This window comes from Hyla sarda, chromosome 3, assembly GCF_029499605.1.
Source record: "Hyla sarda isolate aHylSar1 chromosome 3, aHylSar1.hap1, whole genome shotgun sequence".
NCBI classification, from domain to species: Eukaryota; Metazoa; Chordata; class Amphibia; order Anura; family Hylidae; genus Hyla; species Hyla sarda.
Window position 1 is genome coordinate 111,559,249 of NC_079191.1, and position 26,650 is coordinate 111,585,898.

The following is a 26,650-nucleotide window of genomic DNA, read 5'->3' on the forward strand; positions in this document are numbered from 1 at the left end:
GTGGCTGGAGTTCTGGTACCCCACTGCTGTGCGCGGTATACGTAGAACTGACCAAGCGTGTCCTATGGACCCTTTACAGGATGACAGGGATGCATTTTATGGCTCCTCGGCCTCCTATTTCCCAGGGGTGGGGTTTCTAGGCCTTCCTGACCTCCCACCAAGGGGCACAGTTATCTCCTATCTGACTTTTCCATTTTTACCAAGCACCTGGAGGTGTTCTTGTTCAGCTAGACTGTTGTCTGCATGGTTTTCAGGGCTGCTGCGGACATAGCCGAGTTCCCGTACCTCACTGCCGGGTGAGGGATCTGGAGGAAGGTCCCTACACGTACGTGGGATTGCTGCCAGTCGGACAGTCCTTCGTCTGTTGGGTCTTCACCACCACCAGGTCGCCTGTTGCATAGGCTGCACTCAATTACCCCGCTTTCTTTGGAAGTTTGCATGGAGTGACCTTGTGCGCTCAGGACTCCAATGCCGGTCGGCCAGACGGTTATCTGCATGGCTCTCTACTAGGTTGGGTCAACTACCATACACTTTCCACACCGTGGATGGTAGTTCAGGTAACCCACTGCCAAGTGGTAGTTTCGAGTGAGTCACCCCATGCTGCTTCTTGGGCCTTATCCAATGCATCACATGCTGATTTGCAGGGTTCCCTACATTACTAGGTCCCTCTCTGTGCGCCTGCTACTCTATTTGTAGGCTGGTATCTCACTTCACTGTGGGTTTCAGTATGCTGGACCCAGCGTGGCTATGGTCCCTATGCCACATAGCCAAACTATCTCTGCATGGTTTTCTATTCCACCAGGTCACCTCCCCCGTTTCTGCCGATGCTGCGGCTGTAGTTCGGTGTCTCTCTTCCCTGGTTTAATCCCACATTGTGTATCTGTGGGCTCTTGGAACTTCATCTACCTGTTAGTCAGACTACTGTGTCTGCATGTTTCCTTCTACACATGCATTCTTCATCTCCTGAGTTTGCGTCTGCAGCCTTGGTGTCTAGCACCATTGGGAGATGGGGTGTGGATTTTTTTCTTCAGGTCCCTGGGACTTTCTCAGAAACAGCAGCATCATTCCTTTTTCCTTTCTAAGGTTGCAATGTGGGTCATGTAGAGGCATAGCATACCTCCCTTCCTGCCAGTCCTTTGAATGCCTGTGGCTTCTTTCGTGTCTGCAGTCTTGGTTCCCCACTACTATGGGGAGGTACCCATGTCGTGTCCCTACATATGCTGAGACCGCTTCTTTCGGTGGGGTGTGCCTCTGGGCTTCCTGATTTTGTTTGTGCAGTTCTGCGGCGTTTGTGCACTTCTGTTCTGGCCTAGGGCCTACTGAGGCATCACAGTCAAGCCCCTCCCTCTGCCTCCAGGTTTCCAGGGTTTTCGATCTGGGGTGGCTCAGGCACCTACTTGGCTGCCTTTGTCACCGTCTGAACTGGCTCTCAACACGTCTTGTATTTTTGCACAGCTCCAGTGTGAAGAATTCCAGGGGTTACAGGGGTTATGGGTATCTGGGTGCTTGGCATGGGTCAGTACCTAAGTTTTCTCTTGTCCACCCTTGTTTTCCCTCCTCTAGGGGGACTATTTTGTTGAGTTTTTCCTGCCGCCAAGAGATTGCCATCTCGCAGTTTCCACTATATAGGTGGGGCATCTGACTGGGCCCTTGGTTTTTGCTGAGAGCAATCAACAGAGCTTTTGCTGTGGCGTGTCTTCCTTTCAGACGGCTCTTCCGTTTCTTTGGGCTTTGGTGATGGTTAAGGTCTCAGGCAGGTGTGGTCATCCGGCCCAAACTCCTCCTCGATCCCATTGAGGGGGGGTTCTGTTCTGCACTCCTTCACTTCTTCTTGTTTCGACATGGAAGTTTGTCGTCCGAGGGTTTTCATGGACGTCTGTTCAGGTGTGAGTATTCCTTTACAGGTCCATCTTCCAGATGTCTGACATCCCCAGTTTCCGTCTTTCTTTTTTTCCTGTGGTTTCTGGTTTCCACCTTCTGTGGAGATCAGGCGTATGCTGATCTCCCTGTTGTGTTCCTGGGACTTTTTTCTATCTGCTTCCGGGATGGTTTTGGCCCATCTGGCTTCCTGGTCAACTCTTTCTGGTCTCTCTATAGGGACCGGGTGTCTTGAGTCTACAAAGGACAGTCCAGGCAGCTTGAGTCTACAAGGACGGTCCCTTCCTTTGGCGTCTTAGTCCATCTCCATGGACCGGGGATCTTCTGGAAGCTCTATTTATGGACCTAGTTTGTCTCTGGCCTGGGGGCTCGTCCTCGGGCCTTGTGGACACGCGAGTTCAGTCTCAGGACTGACTTTTTCTCTGGTGGTTGGTTTTTCCCACCCTAGGGGACTGCTTTGGTACGTCCCGTCTGTAAGGTGTCCCCCAATGAAGAGCGACCGAGAAAAGGAGATTTTTTTTTTTTTGTGCTTACCGTAAAATCTTTCTCGTAGCCTTCATTGGGGGACACTGCACCCACTCAATTCTTCATGGTCTTTTTCCGGATTACTTTTTCCGGTTCTTGGGTTGTTGATCCAGCATTCCTTTCTAGCGTCCTTCGGACATTTCTTGTTGGCTTCTCCTACTGCTTTGTGACAAAACTGATAACCTCACTACAGGTGGGTGGGTATATCCTGCCAGGGAGGAGCTGACTTTTTTTCCTAGTGGCAAGAGCATATACCCATCTGTAAGGTGTCCCCCAATGAAGGCTTTGAGAGAGAGATTTTACGGTGAGCACACAAAAATCTCCTTTTTCTAATCTCAGACAACTCTTTTTAAAGGGGAACAGAATAATATAGCCATATTATGTTATGTTTCAAATTCACCTGTTGTTTTAAACCAAGCATAAATAGCTGCCATATGCCATGCCAGATGTGAAACTGTATGTCAAGTGAAATTTTCATGTAAATTTGAGGTATATATGTCTTTAGTTGAAGGTATTCCATCATAGTTACTTCAGACATTACCTTTTTATGGTGGCATAACACATTTAGATTAATGTTGATAGATCCGCAAACAGACTTCTCACAGTCTGCTCCCAGCAACATATGTCAGGGTACAAAAGGCTTTGGCCTGTTGGATTTTTAAATGATAGCATTTAATTGGGTTTTCTGGGCAAAGCTAATAATTTAAGTGTATGTCTCTCTGAGCATTTAAAAAAAACAAAAAAAAAACCACAATAATATTAATACTCTGTACTATATTTTACCTCTCCGGTTGCCAATGTCAAATTACAGCAGGAGAGGTAAAATATATTTACTTTTTAATGTATTGGGAGGCACATATTTATTAGTTTTACCAGGAAAACCTCTTTAACCTCCCCTTCCCCTATAGCAGTAAACATATATGCAAATCTGAGCATGCATGGAATACAAACACCATACTAGCACTAGTATAAGGTCCTACAGGAGTGTCTACACCAACTCTGTAAGGTTAAATACTGTTAGATAATGAGAAAACTGGAACTAAGTTTCTCTTAAGAATTTTTATTTATCATATTTTAGAAGCCATATTGTCAAATGTACCTATTTCTTTGTTTTAGAGCAGGAAAGGTTGTCTTCATTAGAAAGTTAAAGCAACCTTTTCCTTCTTTCCTCTTCCAGACTTGCCCGCCAGTATCCCTCGATGTCTGTACCCTAAGGATGCAACTGTTTATTGGATTAAAAGCCATTCAGCACTTTAATAACTACATAATCATTTTAACAAAGGCGGATATTGAGGACAAGGCAGATAAAATGAAAAGTACCAGAAGGTTATCGTATCTTCATACTGTTCTTGCATTTGTAACAAATATTTAGCAAATTATCTCTAGAAAATGTCTCAAGTGCCACATATTAAGGTAACTTCCCTATAAGTCACTGCCCAGTCCATCGTCTTTAAAACCAAATTGGGGTTTTAGCCACATCAGAATCTCCTCCAAAAAGGGGTCACCCAGCTTCAGTTAGATACAGGTATACAATATCCCATGACACTGCCCAGACAGAGACACAGAACATTTAAACACACATTGTAGCACAAGTACATACAGAAAAGGGCATAGTCACTGTGCATTACTACCATTCAGTTAAACTTTAAAACACTAGATGGGGTTTTTGTGAAGTAAGAGAAATAGAGGTGTATCACAGGCCCATTAGGTTATTGAAATATAAGGGCAGAGGGAGCAGTCCTCTTCTTCAACAACATTCACTGTCCATAATGGTATAGTTTCTGAGGAGCCTGTGTCAATCTTAGATGGACATCTATTCCCAGTTCATCAATGTTTTCCCATGCAAGCTACAGAGTGTATTTAACCCTTTAACGAGGCAGGAAGTAAATGTATGTCCTGGTGAGGTGGTAATTAACGCACCAGGACGTACATTTATGTCCTATGCATAACCGCGAGCATCGGAGCGATGCTCGCGTCATGCGCGGAAGGTCCCGGCTGCTGGTAGCCCATAATGGCGGACATCCGCGATCGTGCTGATGTCCGCCATTAACCCCTCAGATGCCGTGATCAATACAGATCACGGCATCTGCAGCATCGCGGTACATTGAATGGATGATCGGATCGCCCGCATCGCTGCCGCGGCGATCCGATCATCCAGCATGGAGGCCAGAGGTCCCCCTCACCTTGCTCCGGCCGTCTCCCGGGGTCTTCTGCTCTGGTCTGCGATCGAGCAGACCAGAGCAGAAGATGACCGATAACACTGATCAATGCTGTGTCCTATATATAGCACTGAACAGTATTAGCAATCAACTGATTGCTATAAATAGTTCCCTATGGGGACTATTAAAGTGTAAAAATAAAAGTAAAAAAAGTTGAAAAACCCCCTCCCCCAATAAAAACGTAAATTGTCCCATTTTCCCTATTTCACCCCCAAAAAGTGTAAAAAAATAAAAAAAAATAAAAAAAAAAATGTGTATATATATATATATATATATATATATATATATATATATATATATATATATATATATATATATAAAATTTTTTTTTTTTTTTTTTTTTTTTTATATACATATTTGGTATTTCTGCATGCGTAAATATCCCAACTATTTAAAATAAAATGTTAACGATACCGTACAGTGAACGGTGTGAACGTAAAAAAAAAAGTCCAAAATAGCTGCTTTTTTAAAACATTTTATTCCCCCCCAAAATTTATAAAACAATATTAAAAGTTTTATATAAGCAAATATGGTATCAATAAAAAGTACAGATCACGGCGCAAAAATGAGCCCTCATTCCACCGCTTATACGGAAAAATGAAAAAGTTATAGCGCTTCAAAATAGGGGGATCTTAAACGTACTAATTTGGTTAAACAGTTTGCAATTTATTTTTAAGCACAACAGTACCGGTAATAGAAAAGTATATTATCATGGGTATTATTTTAATCGTATTGACCCAAAGAATAAAGAACACATGTCATTTGTACCGTAAATTGTACGGCGTGAAAACAAAACCTTGCAAAATTGCGGTTTTCTTTTTAATTTCCCCACACAAATAGTATTTTTTTGGTTGCGCCATACATTGTATGGTAAAGTGAGTGGCATTACAACGGACAATTGGTCACACAAAAAACAAGCCCTCATACTAGTCTGTGGATGAAAATATAAAAGAGTTATGATTTTTTGATAGGAGGGGAAAAAAATGAAATCGTAAAAATAAAATTGTCTGCGTCCTTAAGGCCCAAATGGGCTTCGTCCTTAAGGGGTTAAAGGTAGTCCAGCAATAACTAACTTATCCCCTATCTCCAGGAAATGAATAAAGCACGTACCGTCTACCGCTCCTTACTGAGAGCCGGGGTCCCTTTCTGTAGCGTGCGGGGGCTCCAAGTGATCCGACCTCCCACATTCAGCTACGTATCCCCTATTCTGTGAATAGGGGAGAAGTTAATTTTTTGCTGGACAACCCCTTTAAAACACAAAACACTTGGCTTCCAGGATAGGCTCAACAGTTCATGGTTCCTAGAAAATAGTCTATAAAGTACCCATAAACTGCTCCTGGAAACTCTGAAGTCATTCAGTTAATTTCTTACCACATCCAGCAGCGCTTGTGCATATAGGCACTGTGAAAAGGGATGCAAAGGTGTTTCTTGAGCCAGTGGGCACCTGGTGTCACATAGTCCACAGGCATGCATGAAAGTGCACATGGGCAGTACCTCCTGAATAATTATCTATCCAAGTCTATGGCCCCCTCTGGAAACCTTTTGAAAACACATTCTTTCTACAGTTTTAGATGTTGCAACATGGATCTCTGTAATAGACTCAGTCAAAGGGGTATACCCATCTCGGTATGAAGGCTTCCTAGCCCCTTTCAGCTTGCATGTGGCTGCCGGGGAAGGTCGGAAAGGAAAAAAGAGCAGAGCTGTTTATTTTACGCAATTTGCCTAAATCTCATTGATTTTAATGGGAATAGCATTAACAGCATAGCACCTTGAGGTACACTGTTTATACAGCTTCCATTAAGGTCAATGAGAGTTACATAAATTTTGTTAAACAGTCTGCCCTGTTGCTCTTGGCTTCCCAACCAACTCTGGCATCCACAAGCAGGCCAGAGGAAGTTAACTATAGAGCTCACACACAAAGATAACATACCTGTGTGAACAGAGCTGGAGCAGCACACTGAATTGTATTGTGCAGTTGACTGTAAGCAGAAAAAAATGCTCCATTATTTGTCCACAATTATCATTCTGGCTCAGAGACAAGCACCTTTCTTAAGCACAAAGCCTGGAAGAGTGTAATGTTCATTAGGGAACAAAAAAGATCAGCTTTTTTCACATAGATAATCTTGTCAAGAAAAATACATGTCTTGTATGTATGCATTTATTAATGTTAGCTTGCATCTCATTGTAGCTCCAGAAAAGCTGGTGTGAAGAACAAATCCTCCAGTGATTCAGAGCATGGCTGGAATCTCTATGTTGTTAGCACTACACCTACTCTCCAGCTGTACAAAGAAATGGTATTCCTTTTTATGTATATTACATGTATTTGTTCATACAAAGAGCACTTCAACTAATCCCAACCCACAATAATAGTCAGATGATTGATAAACTTTTTACTGAAATATTACATGTATGGGAAACAAAGAACACAGCTTAAAGGGGTACTCTGCCCCTGAACATCCTATCCAAAGCATAGGGCTTAAGAGGTGTGATTGTGGGAGTCCGGCCTCTGGGACCCCCAAAGATCTCTGACTCTGCACCACAGTCATCCAGTGCACGGAGCGAAATCTGCTCCATGACGGGTGACCACAGCCGTCATGCCCCCTCCATTCATGTCTGTCACGCCACCTCCCGTAGACATGAATGGAGGGGGTGTGACATCACAAACATGGAAGCCCCAAGCTTCTGTGTTCAGAATGCTGCGGTGTCGGGCTGGAGATCGCGGGCCCCCCCCCCCCCCCCTGTGATCAGACATCTTATCTTCTATCCTTTTGATAGGCGATAAGATGTCTAAGAATGGAATACCCCGTTTAAACACTGTCCTGAGCCTCCATGTGTGCTATTACTTTGGATATACTTAAAGGGAAACTGACAACAGGGTTTCCTGCCCTACAGGTAGATGGTGCTGATGATGCTGATTCAAATGCGTCTTACTGGGTGAAAATCGGTGAAGCCGTTCAGGACATATTAATCTTGATATGGTTTTTACTTCTTAGCTGCACTGAGAGGCGGCTGCTGCTGTATGTGTAACGCTTTCTCCCGCCCACTCCAGTGATAACCCCCCCCCCCCCTCCAGTTGCTTATTCTGCCACGCGCTTCATAAATTTTCATCCCCTCTTCCTCAGCAGGTATGTGAAAGGGCAGAGTTATCAGGTGAAGGGGCAGGATTATTGACCAGAGTGGGCAGACTAAAGAAGTAAAAACCATATTAGCAACAAGATAAATATCTCCTGAGATGTTAGCAGTGTTAGAAACTGGGTCACCCGCATGATCTACCTGTATATTTAGGTTACGGCAGGTGACCCTGCTACAGTACTTTTTCCGCAATTGTTGCGGGTCTTCACGACTGCAGTTAAGGAGGGTTTCCTTCACCGATCTATATAAGTGATAATTGTTATCATTCGGAAACCCAGAAAGGACCCTCTATATGCAGGTGCCCACTGTCCTATCTCATTGCTTTGTTCTGATATCAAATTACTGAAAGGGTCCTTGCTAATAGATGGGGGATGGTGATCCTATCGCTGGTCCATGGAATTTAAACTCCACTATAAATAACATCCGCATTTGTTTTTAAAGCTCCATCTTTTTACTCCACTGTGCCAAATCATTTATGAAGGTGAATGGACTGTATGGGGTTTGATCCCTAATTTATGCTGATTGTCCGTCTTTTCTGTAGGGATCTGGTGGCCAGGGTGGGGGTTATTGGGCAATTGTCCAATGTATTTTCTTGTCAGGGATGTTCTTTATTCCTGTTGCTCTTTGCCCTGGCCATCAAGGTCATGGCTGTTCTGATTCACTCCTCTTTTTCCATTGTGGGGTTTACGTATGATGGACTGGAGGAGAGAGTAGCACATTATGCAGACAACGTGGTGCTCTTCTTTGGGGACACTGCAAGTTCCTTGGGTCTAGTTCTGCACCTTATCACAGAGTTTGGTTCCTACTCTGGCTTGCTTATTAATTGGGACAAATCTGCTCTACCTCGAGCCCCTCTTCCTCATATGCCTCAGTCAGGTGCAGACATTTTAGATACAGATGGTCTCTTCCTTCAAATATTAATGTATCAAGATTACCCCAAAAGTTCATGAATATGTTTCCTGTAACTTTAGAGTGGAGTGGTGCACTGGTTTCATGCCACTATGGTGGAATCTGGCCCTCCCTGAGTTATTTTCATAGGAAGGTTTTATGTTTTTGGGAATGTTTGCAGAAGTATCACTTGGGATTTGAGGTATCCCCTTACAGTTCAATGAATTAAACTTTGATTTGGGTGGCTTATTCCTTGAGGATTAGAAAACCACTTTATCCTATACCCCGTTACTCTCCCTTTCTGAAGCTAGCCGATTATCACAACTCTATTGGCTTCATAGGCTATATAGAACTCCGGTTCTATTTTATAGACATGGCTGGTGTCCAGTTTCCTATGTGTGGGCGTGTGGATGCTACTGTCTCATGATTTGGGAATGACTTCTTCTTCTTCCATTTTAGCTATTATACTTAGGATATGTAGTACTCGGCTATCTCTAATGCCTAAATGTTGCATACTGGCCTTATAGGTTGTAGTGATGAACCTTTTGGACCTAAGATGGACATTTTGATTATACTTTATTTAGCAAGAATGCTTATAGCCCACCATACTCCTCCTGCTACTAATAATTTTGTTCTAAAAGTGTCTTCTATAGTTCGCCTTGCTGGGGGCATCTACAAGAAGTGCAAGGGATGAAAAATGTTTTAAAGGATATTGTCTGGGAGGTTCACAGTCCTATTGTGTGGTGTCTACTTGGTCATCAAATGCATAGTTGCTGAATTTCTCTTTATTATTTAACTACTTTAATATGTGTTGCTGTCAGGGGGTCTCTCAGCTGTGGACCTTTTCCATTTTCATAACATGAATTATTTCAGAGCTTTCTCCTTACTGTTTGGGTGGAGCAGGCTTACTTAATTGTATTTTCTATCATATATATGCCGCCTCCTTCATTTGTCCTGGCAAGTGCCTGTATTGCGTATTGTTTATTGTCCTTTTTCCTGCCTTGCAATAGAGTTGGTAGGCTTATTGCCGGTGAAGCCTGTAGAGAGGAAAACTGACAATACATTCAATACATTTAGCCTGTGCTATACAGATTTTTTTTTTTTTTTATGTTCATCCATTCTTTCTGCTGCTTTCACCAGGTAGAGTACAGCAAGAGATACGAGACAGTAAAGACCCATGGTAGTATTCATCTGTTAAGTGAAGCTCACCTTTTACTTAGAGCAGCGTTAATAAACCCAGACGTGGTGGAATCTGAAGAGAAGGAGGAGCTAATGGCGGCCTTCAGAGAGAGCTGTGCCTACCTGGGAGACTGCTTCAGCAGGTGAATATAATGATAGGGATTTAAAGGGACAATAAATGTAGGCTGACCATGTTTCCTTGAGACACAAAACATAGGGTTAGCATAAAACAGGACAGGGGATATATATATATAATATATATATATATATATATATATATATATAATATATAATATTTCTGTCTACGGCAACAGCTGACATTTTAAGATCAGGCAGCGTGGGCCATGGTCACTTTATTGGAGAACTCAGACAAAAATATTTCTTTTGACATTATGCCCAGGCTACTGAAACTAAAGTATTACATTTACTTACCTTGCGCCTCTCCCCTAGTGCCGCTGGAATTGTATTCCTGCCCTCCTGCCCCGAACATCTTTCTGCTTTTTGTGCCCGACACATCACAGCGTGTTCAGCTAATTGCTGGCTGTGATGATGTCCAACCTCGGCCAAGGCTGGACATCATTGCAGATTGCAGTTAGCTGAACGCAGTGTGACATGTTGGCCCCCAAAAACAGAAAGAAGACCAGAGTTCTCCATTAGGAACAATGGCTGGCAGCTGGTGATTGGCTGAGCGGGGCGTCACATATTGTGTAAAATAGCTGGCTTGGATGTGTTTGACTTCCTGACCTCCTAAATGTCCACATAGGAGTACCTTTTTAATGCTTACAATTTTAAAAAGGGTTGGCATATTAAGATTGTGGCTGTGTTGTTGTGCAGGAACTACAAGATCCAGTGATGCGAATGGAATTGTCTTGCATTTTATTGCTGGATAGGAGCTGTGCTCTGCAGGGGGAAACTGTAAAGAAGCTACTGTACATCACATAACTAGCCCTAGAAACTCTTTTTATTATGGTTAACAAGTCAAATCCTCACCAATCAGTTCTGGTGAGAAGACAGCCTTTTTAAAACAATATATTGCAAAAGCGTAATTGTCACATTCCACCAAAAAAATGATGCATCTATCACCTATATTTATTATTGAAATCCCTCTTTCCATTAGCTCACAGTATTAGAAATCCTCTCAGAGGAAGGTGGCGTGTCCCTCCTTGTGGAGGGAGGTGATTAGTGTGTCTGCTCACGCAGCCTTGTCCATGAGTCATGGACAAGCCTGATGCTGCTGCAGGACTGGTTAGTGTCACAGCAGGTATGGGGACCCCTAGTGGTGGGATTTTCAGGAGCCGTTTTCTTTATTAAATATTCAACATTTTTTAAACAACCATATTACAAAAGGTCTTATAATCAGTAACAACATATCAACAGTTTTTAGATCTAACAATGCCCATTGAACATCCTTTCTCTATCGGTTCCATTGGGGGACACAGACCGTGGGTGTATCTTGCTGTCTCTAGGAGGTTTGACACTATGGTAATAAAAAAAAGTCAGCTCCTCCCAGCAGGATATACCCGCCTTCAGGCTCTGAGCTAGTCAGTTTAAGCTTAGTGTCTGAAGGAGGTGGACGGGTCTGGTTTGCTCCAGACCTGGTCTTCTGTTTTCCTAGTATAGGGATGTGTTAGTTTTTTATTCCTTTTTCTTTTCCGTTTTCAGGTGGGGACTCAGGAACTGTGGTTCACTGTTTCCCCATTGTGAGTAAGGGTGCACAGACATTGCGTATATGTGCTGTTAACCCTCCCTCGCCAACGGTCAGTGCCTGGGTGGTACCTCATGGGTCCGGGTCCCCCTATTTTTCCTGCTCGCCTCGCTCGTGCATAGCAGCCAGGCGTGATGCAGGTACCTAAAGCTGACTGAAGACTTCACTGAAGACTTCATTAGGTAAGTTCTTCTGACTGAGGTAAGTACTTTCCCTCTTTCTCCTCAGGTAAACGGACTTGCAACTGCTGGAGACCCCCTGTTTCTGCCCCACCTTTTAAGGTTGGGCTGGCTTACTGGGAATGAACTTTATTCTGGGGGAGCAGTGGCACTCTGAGGGGGCATATATGTTCTGTTTAACACTGTGAGCAGTGGCACTCTGAGGGGGCATGTATGTTATGTTGGCTCTGTGTGTGTTACGGTGAACAGCGCCTTATTTGCGGCTTACAGCCGCGGCACCAGTACGGGCTGGCTTACTTTCATTTTCGCCGCTAGCGCCTTATATGCGGCTGACAGCTGCGGCGCTGGTACGAGCCGGGTGCTCTCAGCGCCGGCTTACTTTCGTTTTCTCCTGCAGTCTCTGCCGGCGTCTTAACCGCCCGCTCTGTTCCCCCGAGTGCATATGCGAATTACATGTGCGCTCGGGACAAGGAGCGGGCGCCATTACAGCTCTCTCTCGGCCTGGTTTTAGCTCCGCCCACAGGGCTGTCGGAGCTCTTCTGAGGCGCGCATCATCCTCCAATCAGCGCCATGGGCGCGAATTTCAGTCAGGGGGGGGGGCAACTAGTTAGTGCCTCTGCTGTGGGCACGCCCCCTCTACCATTAGCCATCACTTTCTCACTCTAGCTGCATGGAGCTGTTCTCCTCTCCGCAGCTGCCAGGATGCATAGACTTTTTGGTCTATAAACACTGTAGTACCAAAGTGCCTGTAATCACTGTGCTGCAACAACAACCACAAGAAACCCTTATCAGGGAAGGCTAATTATAACTAACAAAATCAAGTGCAAAACGGCACACAAAAGCCAAATAACCCCCAATAAAATTTAACTTTTAATGATAACTATTAAAAGGACAAAGGGTTAAAACCCTTTGTCCTTTTAATAGTTATCATTAAAAGTAAAATTTTATTGGGGGTTCCGAACCGGCATCTGATCCAGAGGACCGCTCGGACTCGATTGCAACGGTGCACTCATTGGTGGCAGCCATTAGAGACACCTTTCACTTGGAGGACCCAGGATCTTCAGATGTCTATCCAAAAGTATTCTTTCATCGTGCTCAGCCAGCACGTAAAAGGTTCAGCTCTCACGCTGACTTTGATGGCATTCTGGAATCCACATGGAAACATCCAGACAAGAGATTTCCGGGAATCAAGACAATTCAAGAATGTTATCCATTTGACAAGGACTTTGTCGCTAAGGTGGCTTCCCCTCTCTCTGTAGATCCACCAATCTCCCGGATCTCTAAAGCGACTACACTGCCTCTAGCAGATGCCGCTGCCTTCAAGGATCCCGCGGACAAGAAGGTAGAATCTTTAGCGAAGTTCGCTTCTGAACCAGCTGGCTCTTCTCTTCTACACATCTTCGCCTCGACATGGATGTCCAAGGCCTTGTCGGAGTTGTGCCAAAAGCTCCATCAGGATATCTTAGCGGGATCCCCCCCAGAGGATCTATCTGCTCTGGCTCTCCAATGCGCTAAAGCTGGGGACTTTCTGTGCGCGGCTTCCATGCAATCAGCCATTGTTCTGCCTTTGCTGTGGGTCACCTAGCGGCCCTCCGCCGCTCTATGTGGCTTAAAGCTTGGAATGCGGATGCCGCTTCCAAAAGGTCTCTCACTGAGCTTCCCTTTACGGGCGGCCGTCTTTTTAGCAAACGCCTTGATGAGATTATCTCTGAGGCAACGGGAGGTAAGTGTTCCTTGTTACCTCAAAATAAGGCTCGCCCTACTTCCCAAAGGAAGTCCTTTTTCCTTTCGGACCTCTGGCCCCAGTAAAGGGTCCGGGCTGGGGCCCTCGCGGGACAGAAAGGCTCCCTCGTTCCGGGCGCGCCTGTCTTGGAAGTTGGTTTCCAACCGCTCTGGCCGTTTTGCGCCCAAATCGGGCAACCGCAAAACCCAATTCTGCATGAAGTGAGGCCCCCACCCACGGTTTCTTTTCGGGTGGGAGGTAGTCTCTTGGTTTTTCCGAGACATCTGGACCCCGCACGTTCAGGACCGTTTGGTCAGGGGACGTGGTGTCCAACGGTTACCGGATCGAATTCGCCTCCCTGTACCTCTGCCTTGCGGTTCCGGAGTGGCATTTTTCAATTCGTAGCCCTCCCCTTTGGTCTAGCCACGGCTCCTCGTGTCTCTACAGAGATTCTTGCGCCAGTGATAGGCTTGTTACGGTCGAGGGGTATCTCGGGGATACCCTATATGGACGACCTTCTCATCAAGGCCCCAACCAGAGCCCAGACTCTGGAGAATTTGGAAGTCACTCTCCACACTCTGACTCGCTTCAGGTGGATGGTCAACCGGGACAAGTCAGTCCTCCGTCCTACCCAGTCTCTAACCTTGTGGGGACTTCGATTCGACACGGCCTTTGCCCGAATTTGTCTTCCGCCGGACAAACGTCTGGTGCTACGGGCGGGGGTCTGCTCCCTTCAGACCCAGGTATCAATCTCCATCCGCACTTGTATGGAAGTCCTGGGTCGGATGGTGGCATCTATAGAGGCTGTACCCTTTGCCCAGTTTCTTTACCGCCCCCCTTCAACTGGCGATTCTCTCTCGATGGAACAGGTCTCCTCTGTCCCTCGATCGTCAGATTGTTCTCCCCCTCAGGGTCCGTCAGTCTCTGCTCTGGTGGCTTCACTCCCCCCTTTTTTCTCCATGGGCGGTCCTTTCTTCCCCTTCACTGGCAGGTTGTTACAACGGATGCCAGCCTGTCTGGCTGGGGCGGTGTGTTCAGAGATTGGACAGTTCAGGGACTCTGATCTCCTCCGGAGACCCTTCCTCCGATAAACATATTGGACTTACGGGCGATTCTTCTTTGCTTTCTTCATTGGGAGTCCCGTCTTCAGTCCCGTCCTGTCCGCGTTCAGTCGGACTACGCCACGGCGTGGCGTACGTAAATCAACAGGGCTGCACTCGCAGCTCGGCAGCCATGACCGAGGTGACCAAGATTCTCACCTGGGCGGAGAACAAGGTTCCGGCCATTTCGGCTTTTCACATTCCGGGAGTGCTCAACGGGGTAGTGGTCTTCCTCAGTCGGTCCTCACCCGCCCCCGGCGAGTGTTCTCTTCATCCTGAGGTCTTCATGCAGCGCTGCGGCCTCTGGGGCATTCCGGACGTGGACCTCTTCGCGTTCCGTCACATTCGGAAAATTCTTCCGTTTGTGTCCAAGTCCCGGGACACTCAGGCTTTGGCCGTGGACGCCCTAGTGATTCCTTGGATGGGGTTCCCCATACCTTTATCTGTTTCCCCCTCTTCCGCTTCTTTCCAGAGTGCTGGGGAAGCTCAAGGCAGAGGACGTCTCCGCCATTCTGGTAGCTCCAGATTGGCCCCGAAGGTCGTAGTATGCCGACGTAGTCCAGCTCCTGGACGACGCTACTCTGCGCCTTCCGCTACGCCCGGATCTACTCGCTCAGGGTCCTCTTTGCCACCCCAATTTACAGTCGCTGCATTTGACGGCGTGGTGGTTGAGACCGCGGTTGTGAGGACCCGCGGGTTCTCTTCCCAATTCTTCTCACCATGCTCAAGGCTCATAAGCCCTCCTGCGCAAGAATTTACCACCGTTCTTGGCGGTCTTATTTTCGTTGGTGTGCAGCTCAGGTCTTCTCCCCGGTGATCTTTGCGGTTCCCCGTCTTCTCTCCGTTTTGCAGTCGGGGTTGGAACTGGGGTTGTCCCTCAGTTCCCTTAAAGGTCAGGTTTTGGCCCTGACTGTTCTTTTCCAGCGGCCCTTGGCTTCTAATCCTCATGTCTGGACCTTCCTGCAAGGAGTGGCACACGCTGTTCCTCCTTAACGGTCACCTTCTCCCCCTTGGGACTTGACTTGGTTCTGAGTGCCCTCCAGGGTGCACCCTTTGAGCCCCTTAGAGAGATGTCTTTCCGCCTCCTTTCTTGGAAAGCGGCGTTTCTTGTGGCTATCACCTCCATCCGGAGGGTGTCTGGATTGGCAGCTCTTTCCTGCCATTCTTCGTTTCTGGTGATCCACCAGGACAAGGTCGTTTTCCGGCCAGCTCCTTCCTTTTTACCTAAGGTAGTCTCGGCCTTTCATCTCAATGAGGACATTGTCCTCTCATCCCTTTTTTCCGGTTCCTTCTCATCCTAAGGAGCGCTTACTACTCAAGCTCGAGAAGGTCGTCGCAAGGGACAACCTGCTTCCAAGCCCACATTTTTCAGTGGATTTGGTCCGCCATTTCGGAAGCCTTCGCTGTAAGGGGTAGTTTCCTTCTTTCAGGGTTGTGGCTCCTTCCGCCTCGGCCTCGCAGATTTGCAAGGCGGCTACCCGGTCGTCTTTGCACACTTTCTCAAGGTTTTTACTGAGTTCATACTTTCGCATCGGCTGATGCTAGTCTGGGCCGTAAAGTGTTGCAGCCGGCAGTGGATCGGCCGTCTGCCTGATTACTTATCTGCCCACCCAAGGGACGGCTTTGGTACGTCCCACGGTCTGTGTCCCCCAATGGAGCCGATAGAGAAAAGGAGATTTTTTAACACTTACCGTAAAATCTCTTTCTCGAAGGCTCCATTGGGGGACACAGCTCCTGCCCTTTTTGTTTTTTTTCCTTTTGGTTCTCTGTCCAAGGGTGTGTGTTCAGTTATGTTTCTTCTTCTGGTTTTATTTTTTTTTTTTTTTTTTTTAGGGGGTTTCCTTGACCTATTGGTCTCCTCCTATTGCTCTGGAACTCGCTCAGAGCCTGAAGGCAGGTATATCCTGCTGGGAGGAGCTGACTTTTTTTTAATACCATAGTGTCAACACCTCCTAGAGACAGCAAGATACACCCACGGTCTGTGTCCCCCAATGGATCCTTCGAGAAAGAGATTTTACGGTAAGTGTTAAAAAATCTCCTTTTTAAACGGGTACTCCACTGCCCCCTCCCATAGACTTACATTGAGGGGGTGTGATCTGACGTCATGAGGGGTCGTGGTCGACCCCCGCAGTGCGAACATATATCGTTCGGAACTAAATGTTCTGAATGCTAGCCAGTGGAGTACCCCTTTAAAGAATTGATAAACCTTATGTAATTTTTTTATGGATGGATTTGGTTTAGTTCAATTTATTGGGCTTATCATAAAATTATTATTGTGTTTTTTCTTTGTTCTTTCATGGTCTTCAGCTTGGACACAAAGAATACCCACCTTGCTCTCCCTTACTACAAAATGTCTGGTTTATCAGTGTCAGACGTAATAGAGCGTGTACTATCAAAGGAACAGCAGAACGACTATGGCAAAGGCTTCATATTCTATCTCAAACATTCACTTTATGAAGAACTGGATGAGAAACTTAGTGAAGTAGAAAAGTCTTTTATATTATATATTTTTAATTTGTACATTCACCAGTTATTTAGCTTTAATATTTTGAATATATTTTAAATTGCGTACATAGTGAATTGAATTCTTTGAATTTTCTTTATGGAGTGGGATCAAGCCAAATTATAGTACTGATATAAAATAAGCAGAGAACTGTAGTACTTTTTAAAATTTAATTGTATTGATTCCTGAGTTGGTGACAGTAGATGGGAAGGTGCAGAGTTGACATGACCTGTGTCTTCCCTGTATTTCCTTATGGAGATCACTGGTAACATTAATCTTATGAATGTATAGTTAATTAAACATTGGCCCAGATTTACCAATCTGTTCGAGACAAAAACTGTCTGGTGTTGCCCATAGCAACCAATCACAGCTTAGCCTTTATATCTTATGAGCTCTGGTACATTTAAAGTTATACTGTGATTGGTGGCTCTGGGCAAATCACACCAATTTTTGTCTTAGACAGATTAATAAATCTGGGCCATTAACTTCTATCCCTGTTGAAATTATATTCTTAAAGGTGTACTCTGCCCCTAGACATCTTATGCCCTATCCAAAGGATATGGGATAAGATTTCTGATAGCTGGGGTCCTGCCGCTGGTGATCCCCGCGATCTCCCTGCTGCACCCGGCATTCATTTAGAGCATCGGGTGCAGCTCCGGATGCTCACGACGTTACGGCCACGCCCCCTCAATGGATGTCTATGGGAGGGGGTGTCACAAGTCTCCGCCCTGCATCACCAGTCGAAGTTCACTCCATGCACCAGATGTCTGGGGTGCCGCAGCCAAGATCACGGGGGTCTGCAGCGGCGGGACCCCCACGATCAGACATCTTATCCCCTATCCTTTGGATAGGGGATAAGATGTCTAGGGGCGGAGTACCCCTTTAATGCAATCCATTATTCTCTGTATGTCAGGGTGGCAACCAGATGCATAGTAAGCTGTACATCATAATTTATTACCATTAATAATTGCTATATTTTCTTCTTTTCTTAGACAGTGGCATTTAAAGTACTGCAGATTTTCAGTGCAACAGAACCAAACCAGTTGCCTCATGCTTTATGTAGTTCTTGTATGATTAATGCATGCCCCAAAAAAGCAATGGGCCTATTGGAAACATTACGTGCGTCAGGACCTTCAGCCCTCATTTCTCTCACTAAGGCAGCAATGGCACTGAAACTGCAGGATCTTCAGACTTATGAAGCAGAGATGCAGCGTCATTCAGAGGTATGATGCTATTACCTAAGGAAATCTACTTATCCAAGACTGCAGGGCCACAGAATTAATGGTCAGCCCACTGACATTATTTTATTTTATTGTTCACTTGCATACTCATTTTAAGCCCCAATATTCTTCAAGAGACATCTGTTTCATCCCCAGTCAGCTGCATCCATACATTGCATTACTGCAGCTGGTTCATATGACCACTTTTTGTCAAATACAAAATAGAGATGTTATTTTTTTAGTGGTCAGCGAGAATACAGAATAGCTCTACTTCTGATTTGGAACAGTGTGTGCTGACAAATGTAGATTCATAAAAACAACATAATTAAAATTGGGATAGTATGGTTCCCTTACAATTATATAGTTCATAGAACTGTTTTTGTTAGTATTGTAATAAAACGTCTCTCTCACAAATGGGCACTGTTATTAGAAAAAAAAAAACATTTGATATGTCAGAGACAGTTCAATTATTTTGATTGGTTGGGATCTGAACATTTAGACCAATTACTAGAACAAATTTATAAATCTTATAAATTTGTTTAAAACATATACAGTGGTCCCTCAACATATGATATTAATTGGTTCCAGGAGAACCATCATATGTCGAGTACATATGTCTATGTAAAAATAGTAATTGGTTCTGGGGCCTCGGAACCATTGTATGTTGAATACATATCTCTATGGGAAACTGCCAATTGGTTCTGGGATGACCATTGTATGTGGAATGTATGGGGAGTGTTTAACAAACCAGGGTGCCTCCAGCTGTTGCACAACTACAACTCGCAGCATGCATGTACAGCCATTGACTGTCTGGGCATGCTGGGAGTTATAGTTTTGCAACAGCTGGAGGCACACTGATAGGGAAACATTGATGTATGGGGTGTATAGTGTGTATATGTACTGTATGTGATGTGTGACATCGCATACAGTACTGTACAGTTCTTTAAATACCTTCAGGGGGGACAGAATGTCCTCCATTACGATCCTGCCGACTACAGCTCTATAGGAAAGGAAGGGGAGCAGCTCATTGGATGCCTGCAGCAAGATGCTGCAAGCTATTGGCTATGGCTGCACTGGGGGGGCGGGGCTTACACGGAGCTCACAGTGGAAGCCTCCGTGAGTTAGCAGTACAGCATGTGAGTAACAGGAGGCAGAACGGGGCACACGGGGCACATTATACAACTATCTGTCATTTGCTGAAGTTGTCAGCGCTGTCAGATAGCTGTTTGTACGATGGCCCCGACACACAGCAGCATCATATGTCGAGGCTGCCTTCAACATACGATGGGCTCTGAGAGGCCATCATATGTTGAAATGATCATATGTCGGGGCCATCATAAGTCGGGGGATCACTGTATATATACCAATCAGCATATCATACGGGGCTATCACCCACAGGGCACCTGTTGGTGCAACCCTTGGTATAATAACACTATAAAAATATAAACTGCATAAGCAATAAAATATAAACTTATTTGTCCAGTGATCCTTCAGCTCCACATACAGTATATTTTAGATTTATCTATTTTTCTCCCTGTGGTATGGAGTAAATGTGGATTGTTCGGGCAAGGTGATTTTTATTGGAGTGCCATTATATTTGTGTTATTGAATTACTAGAACGAGCCAGGAGCAGTGTGGGCTTAGCTTTATAGGAGCAAAAAAAAAAAAAAATTAAGAAAAATTTTATAAAAAAACACTAGTAGTCCACATAAAGAAAAACTAGGGTACTGGGGGTCAAATAGTAATACAGTGGTCCCTCAAGTTACAATATTAGTGGTTCCAGGACGACCATTGTATGTTTAGACCATAACTCTATGGAAACCTGGTAATTGGTTCTGAAGCCCCCAAAATGTCATCTAAAAAAAGGAAAAGGTGAGGATTAAACAAAAATAAGTAGATCATTAACCCCTTAAGGACTCAGCCCATTTTGGCCTTAAGGACTCAGACAATTTAATTTTTACGTTTTCATTTTTTCCTCCTCGCCTTCTAAAAATCATAACTCTTTTATATTTCCATCCACAGACTAGTATGAGTGCTTGTTTTTTGCGCGACCAGTTGTCCCTTGTAATGACATAACTCATTATATCATAAAATGTATGGCGCAACCAAAAAACACTATTTTTGTAGGGAAATTAAAAAGAAAAACGCAATTTTGCTAATTTTGGAAGGTTTCGTTTTTGCGCCGCACAATTTACGGTAAAAATGACATGTCGGGTCCCTGGCTGCGATCAGCAGCCGGGATCAGCCGTGCATGACACCGGCATCGCTCCGATGCCCGCGGTTATGCACAGGACGTAAATGTATGTCCTGGTGCGTTAAGTACTACCGCACCAGGACGTACATTTACGTCCTGCGTCCTTAAGGGGTTAATATAGATAAAGCAAGTCCTTACATATAAAAGTAATAAAGATCTGCTGGGAGCTGTAATCACTGTCTATGTAGAGGACAGGAACTTCTTCAGGGTCCTGTACAGTACACGCAGTGTCCTAAAAAAGTAACATGGAGCCACCCTTACTTGGTGTCCAAAAGAGCAGGTAACCCTGGCACAGGTAAAGAGTAATATAGAACATGTAGTACCACCCGGTACTGTAGGGGGCGCCATCAGACAGCCAGTCAGTGCATGCACTTCAGTAATACAGGAGTTTTACCAGTGAAAAGCCCATTCTGATTGGTCGGTTCTTTCAGCCATTGACATGTTTTGCAGATCTGGACTGTCCGTAGCATTGTATGTTGAGTCTGGTTTCAAGTTACAATGGTCCAGAAAAGACCATTGTATGTTAAAACTATTGCATGTTGAGGCCATTGTAACATGAGGGATCACTGTAATATAAATACAAATACATCTGTATGCCTATCTGCATCTTAGGGTAATATAAACCAATATTGATGGGGGTGTATCCGGTCCAGCAAGTTAACAGTAGGTCCTTACAATACAAGCTAAACCATTCCCCAACAATAAAGTGATTAGCACAAGTATACCCTTGTATATAATAATAATAATAGCAACAATATTGGTTTATTTGCTATATACTGTATATGCATTACATATCAAACCAACTAAAAATATCCAGTATAGGAATGTGTTATCACCACGTTTATATATTCATAGATGTAGCCGGATCACTGTAAAGCATCCATTGTCCTAGAGAGGTCTGACTGCTTACATTTCCTTTATTATCATTGTCCAATTATTCTGTTCACAGCTGCAGCTCCTGCTTGGTTTCCTGGATGAACCAAGGCTTATTCTAAGACGTAGAGACAGAGAGGTCATTCCCACAGAGATGGCCTTCCAATTCCGAGACACTCTGCCTGGACTACTTGTTGCTGTTCTGGTGGCTTTTCATGAAAACAGTAAAATTAATCTGAAGGAAGCGGAGTCATTCTTTAAGGTTCCACTCTTGGTTTTGGCTTTGCTTTTATGTATTTCACTGATACAGTGTGATGATTGCAAGTTGGAGAGGGGGATTTTGAGTGCTCGCTAGAGGAATTAGACTGGGTTCACACTTAGATATTGGTCAGGAGCCAAAAGTGTGACTGATGTAGAAAAAAAAAAAAAAAACTATAATGGAAAAGTTATTTTAATTCATTCCATGTGCAGAAAATCACCAATGTGTATTACGGTAACCCTTCCTTAGACTAGGACACAGAGAAGTCGAGCATATGCATAGCAGTATGCACAGTACTGTGTACATGCCCGACTCCAGGACATTCTAAGCTGATGAAGGGTTGTTAACCCGAAACATTGCCATAATACACAGTGGTTTTTTTTTGTGATAAATATAATTTATATTTTGATCACCTCAACTGGAGTGCCAACTCTTCTTCTGAACAACACACTCTGTTACAGCAATGGTGCTGAAACTTTTGTTATGGCTTATTCAAGCTAAGAGATTGTTCTTTTCTTCTAGACATTATGTAACAAGACTGGTGAAGATGATATTCCACAATTACTTGTAGATTTTTGGGAAGCTCGTCTATCCTCATATCCTCCAGAATCTATCCTGCAAGATGTACTGCTTAAGCTTACATCTCATTATGTGCTCAGATTATGCCAACCACAACATGCATGTATTGAGTCTCTCAAGAGCCCAGAGGATCTGGTAGGTGTCTCGTTCTTTTCATATGTCCTCTTCATATAGGCATACATTCACTTGCTGTTTTTGCATTTGTTGCATTATAATTGGACTACCTTAACCCCTTAAGGACTCAGCCCATTTTGGCCTTAAGGACTCAGACAATTTAATTTTTACGTTTTCATTTTTTCCTCCTCGCCTTCTAAAAATCATAACTCTTTTATATTTTCATCCACAGACTAGTATGAGGGCTTGTTTTTTGCGCGACCAGTTGTCCTTTGTAATGACATCACTCATTATATCATAAAATGTATGGCGCAACCAAAAAACACTATTTTTGTGGGGAAATTAAAACGAAAAACGCAATTTTGCTAATTTTGGAAGGTTTTGTTTTCACGCCGTACAATTTCTGGTAAAAATGACATGTGTTCTTTATTCTGAGGGTCAATACGATTAAAATGATACCCATTATTATATACTTTTATATTATTGTTGAACTTAAAAAAAATCACAAACTTTTTAACCAAATTAGTACGTTTATAATCCCTTTATTTTGATGACCTATAACTTTTTTATTTTTCCGTATAAGCGGCGGTATGGGGGCTCATTTTTTGCGCCATGATCTGTACTTTTTTTTGATACCACATTTGCATATAAAAAAATTTTAATACATTTTTTATAATTTTTTTTTTAATAAAATGTATTAAAAAAGTAGGAATTTTGGACTTTTTAAATTTTTTTTCGTTCACGCCGTTCACCGTACGGGATCATTAACATTTTATTTTAATAGTTCGGACATTTACGCACGCGGCGATACCAAATATGTCTATAAAAAATGTTTTTTACGCTTTTTGGGGGTAAAATAGGAAAAAACGGACGTTTTACTTTTTTATTGGGGGAGGGGATTTTTCACTTTTTTTTTACTTTTACTTTTACATTTTTTTACATTTTTTTTTACACTTGAATAGTCCCCATAGGGGACTATTCATAGCAATACCATGATTGCTAATACTGATCTGTTCTATGTATAGGACATAGAACAGATCAGTATTATCGGTCATCTCCTGCTCTGGTCTGCTCGATCTCAGACTAGAGCAGGAGACGCCGGGAGCCGCACGGAGGAAGGTGAGGGGACCTCCGTGCGGCGTTATGAATGATCGGATCCCCGCAGCAGCGCTGCGGGCGATCCGATCGTTCATTTTAATCGCGAACCGCCGCAGATGCCGGGATCTGTATTGATCCCGGCACCTGAGGGGTTAATGGCGGACGCCCGCGAGATCGCGGGCGTCGGCCATTGCCGGCGGGTCCCTGGCTGCGATCAGCAGCCGGGATCAGCCGCGCATGACACGGGCATCGCTCCGATGCCCGCGGTTATGCTTAGGACGTAAATGTACGTCCTGGTGCGTTAAGTACCACCTCACCAGGACGTACATTTACGTCCTGCGTCCTTAAGGGGTTAAAGGAGTACTCCGGGATGGAAAAATTGTCCTCCATACTGCCGGCAGTAAAAAAAATAAAGAGCTACATACCTCCCTTCGCTCCCCCGGTGCCTCCGGTAACCCACTCCGTTCTCTGCTGCGATCCTCTTCCTGGTTGCTGGCGAGTCATACTGCACTCAGCCAATCACCGGCCGCAGTAAAGTCCCGACTCGGCCGGCATTAGGCTGAGCGGCAGTGTGACGTTTTCGGCCCCGGCACCTGCCGCTCAGCCTATCGCCGGCCGAGTTGGGACTTCGCTGCGGCCAATGATTGACTGAGTGCAGTATGACTCGCCAGCAACCAGGAAGAGGATCGCGGCGGCGAACGGAGAGGGTTACTGGAGGCACCGGGGGAGCGAAGGAAGTCATGTATCTCTTTATTTTTTTTTTACTGACGGTAGTATGGAGGACAATTTTTCCATCCCAGAGTACTCCTTTAATGTATCTGTCTTATTTAGAGGAACTCCTGCAGCCATTTTGGACTAATCAGCCCTTGGATATCAAAGATGGTGTCTTCAGAACCTGTGTCATGTGCAGCCTGTGGAGAATTGCTGAAGTTACAGGTTTGTCATGTACAGTTACTTTTCCTGTAAGGGAGGGAGACCCTAGTCTATATCCAAATCTATTGACATTGAATCAGTAAACATATAGAGATGATTTCTTTTGTATATTTTTATATATTTTTTTGTATCTTTCTCCTACTAATGAAGCTGTTATTATTACCTCTGACATTTAGGCCCATAGGACTAGTATATGCTAAATTCATAGTAGGAATACAATGCTAAACGCTTTATACTTTACGACTCCTTATGTGTGCTTGTCTTCTGTCTGCTTTTAGTCTCTGCTATGTGGACCTTCCCTGGATATTGTGTCATTTCTGCCATTTCTGGACTTTTTACCAGACAGCAATAATTCATATCTGAGCATTCACATTATTTGTGCTACACGGCTCCTGAATTATGAGGGCTCCATAGAGCGACTACTAGATCAGTGTCCTGAGGCTGTTACAATGTATGCAAAGCATGAAATAAAAGGTGGAAGCCAGGTAAGATTCCCATGTCAGATGAAAGTCCATTACATGACTGTTTACCTCATTGATGGATTTTAATGTACTGTAACACGTATCACAGGGTCCTTTATGTGGCCACAACTGACAATTTTAAACAAAATCCAGCTGAATCCATGATTTATGGCTTATTTATTCCATTGTCTAACCAGCATATAAGACTTTTTACATTTACTTAAAAATAAATACATATTGTTGAATGGTGGTACTTCTGTAGAAAATAACACTTTTGTCCAGTGAGTGGAAAAAGCCCAAGTATACCTGACAGAAGACAAAGTAGTACAGGGCTTTCCTAGCACAATACCACTTTTTTTAAAGGTACCAATTGACAGATATTAAGATATATTCCTGATTTATTATTTGCTTTTTTTTTTTTTTTTTTTTTTTTTTTTTAAGGCTCTGTGGTGGAACAAGTTATTACCTGAACTGTGTAATAGGGTACGCAGCAGTGAAAACACTAATGCAGTATTTATTTCTTCTTTAAAAGGTAAATTTGCTTTACATGTGTTGTTGACTCTACATTTGTTGTCACTAAACTAGAATTATGATTGACCTTTTAGTAACACCCAAATGAATACCTAATTTCATTACATTACATCACGTCACGTCACTGTGAATGTCTTTACAGTAAACCCCTGTTTGTGACAATATGGTAATGGAATTTGCTGCTTCTTGCCCTCTGGTTCCCTTTCATACCATTGCTATTATGGTCGAATGGTTTAAATATCCCTGTTTTTCCAATTTCTCTACTGGCATCACGGAGTTGTTACATTTACATTGAATGTGCTGTAACTGACTAACATTGCAACAGATCGGAGAATCCTTATAGGGGTACTCCACCCCTAGACATCATATCCCCTATCCAAAGGGGACCCCCACGATCTCCTTCCTGCAGCCGGCATTCATTTAGAGTGTTGGGTTCACTGCCAGAGGCTCTTGATGTCACGGCCGCGCCCCCTTAATGCTAGTCTATGGGGGGGTCGACACGTCCCCTCCCATAGACTTGCATTGAGGGGGCATGGCCGTGACATCACAAACGTGGTGTGGCCGAGTACCCCTTTAATAAGCCTCATGAGAATTATTAATAAGCCTCATGTTTTTCTCATTTTAGACACTTTGGATGTGATTGCCATGGAGCTAGACCTTCACGATTTTCTCAATCTGCTGCCCGATGATGGAAATGCAGCATTTTTCTTGCCTTATCTTGTAAACCAAAGCAAAAGAAAACTTGCAGCTTAAATTGCAAACTGATATAGCATCTTTGGTGAATGTAATATTATAAACACAGCATTCCAAAATCTGCTGTGATCAATAAACAATACTACAACTTGAAATGTCTTTGAAGTCTTATCTGAATGTAAATTAGGGAGTTTTATGTACAAAATATACATGTTATTTTATGGTCATAATTGTTCTCTTTATCATCTCTAATGATCTGATCATACATCACTATAATTTCCCAGCATCTCCTTCAGCAGAACATAGGCTGCCATTTGCAGTAGCCTATGTCAGGCCTATAGCTCAGCAGATGAAGTTTGTCATAACACAACCTGTTTCTGCTGAGCAACAGGAACATATGTGGCTGCCATACACTATGCACTAGGCTGCCATGCAATATACATTATAGCCTGCCTAATCCAGATCATTAAAACAAGAAAGAAGAGCGCTCCATAGCGTAAAACCGCCACTCCAGGGTCCAATTTAAAGTGGTAAAAATCCCTTACCGAAGGCGGTTGTGTGAACATACACAACAATGGTCTGCATGGATGAGAGAGTACATCTG

At 44.0% G+C, this 26,650-nt stretch overlaps 1 protein-coding gene across 3 annotated transcripts in view; it reads left to right on the forward strand.

Moving 5' to 3' along the window:
* Positions 1-26,199, forward strand: part of HPS3 (HPS3 biogenesis of lysosomal organelles complex 2 subunit 1) — a 47,909-nt gene extending 21,710 nt beyond the window's left edge. For 2 of the 3 annotated variants that reach the window (XM_056564840.1, XM_056564839.1), the window contains exons 8-18: positions 3,581-3,735; positions 6,811-6,916; positions 9,783-9,964; positions 16,836-17,010; positions 18,024-18,254; positions 21,455-21,640; positions 22,160-22,351; positions 24,260-24,364; positions 24,640-24,846; positions 25,264-25,354; positions 25,979-26,199. In XM_056564840.1, coding sequence (XP_056420815.1) covers positions 3,581-3,735; positions 6,811-6,916; positions 9,783-9,964; positions 16,836-17,010; positions 18,024-18,254; positions 21,455-21,640; positions 22,160-22,351; positions 24,260-24,364; positions 24,640-24,846; positions 25,264-25,354; positions 25,979-26,106 — 1,758 coding nt within the window. In that variant the 3' untranslated portion in view covers positions 26,107-26,199. The remainder of the gene's footprint in view (positions 1-3,580; positions 3,736-6,810; positions 6,917-9,782; positions 9,965-16,835; positions 17,011-18,023; positions 18,255-21,454; positions 21,641-22,159; positions 22,352-24,259; positions 24,365-24,639; positions 24,847-25,263; positions 25,355-25,978) is intronic. The other variant, XM_056564841.1, reaches the window with a different exon arrangement.
* The last annotated feature ends 451 nt before the right edge of the window (positions 26,200-26,650 follow it).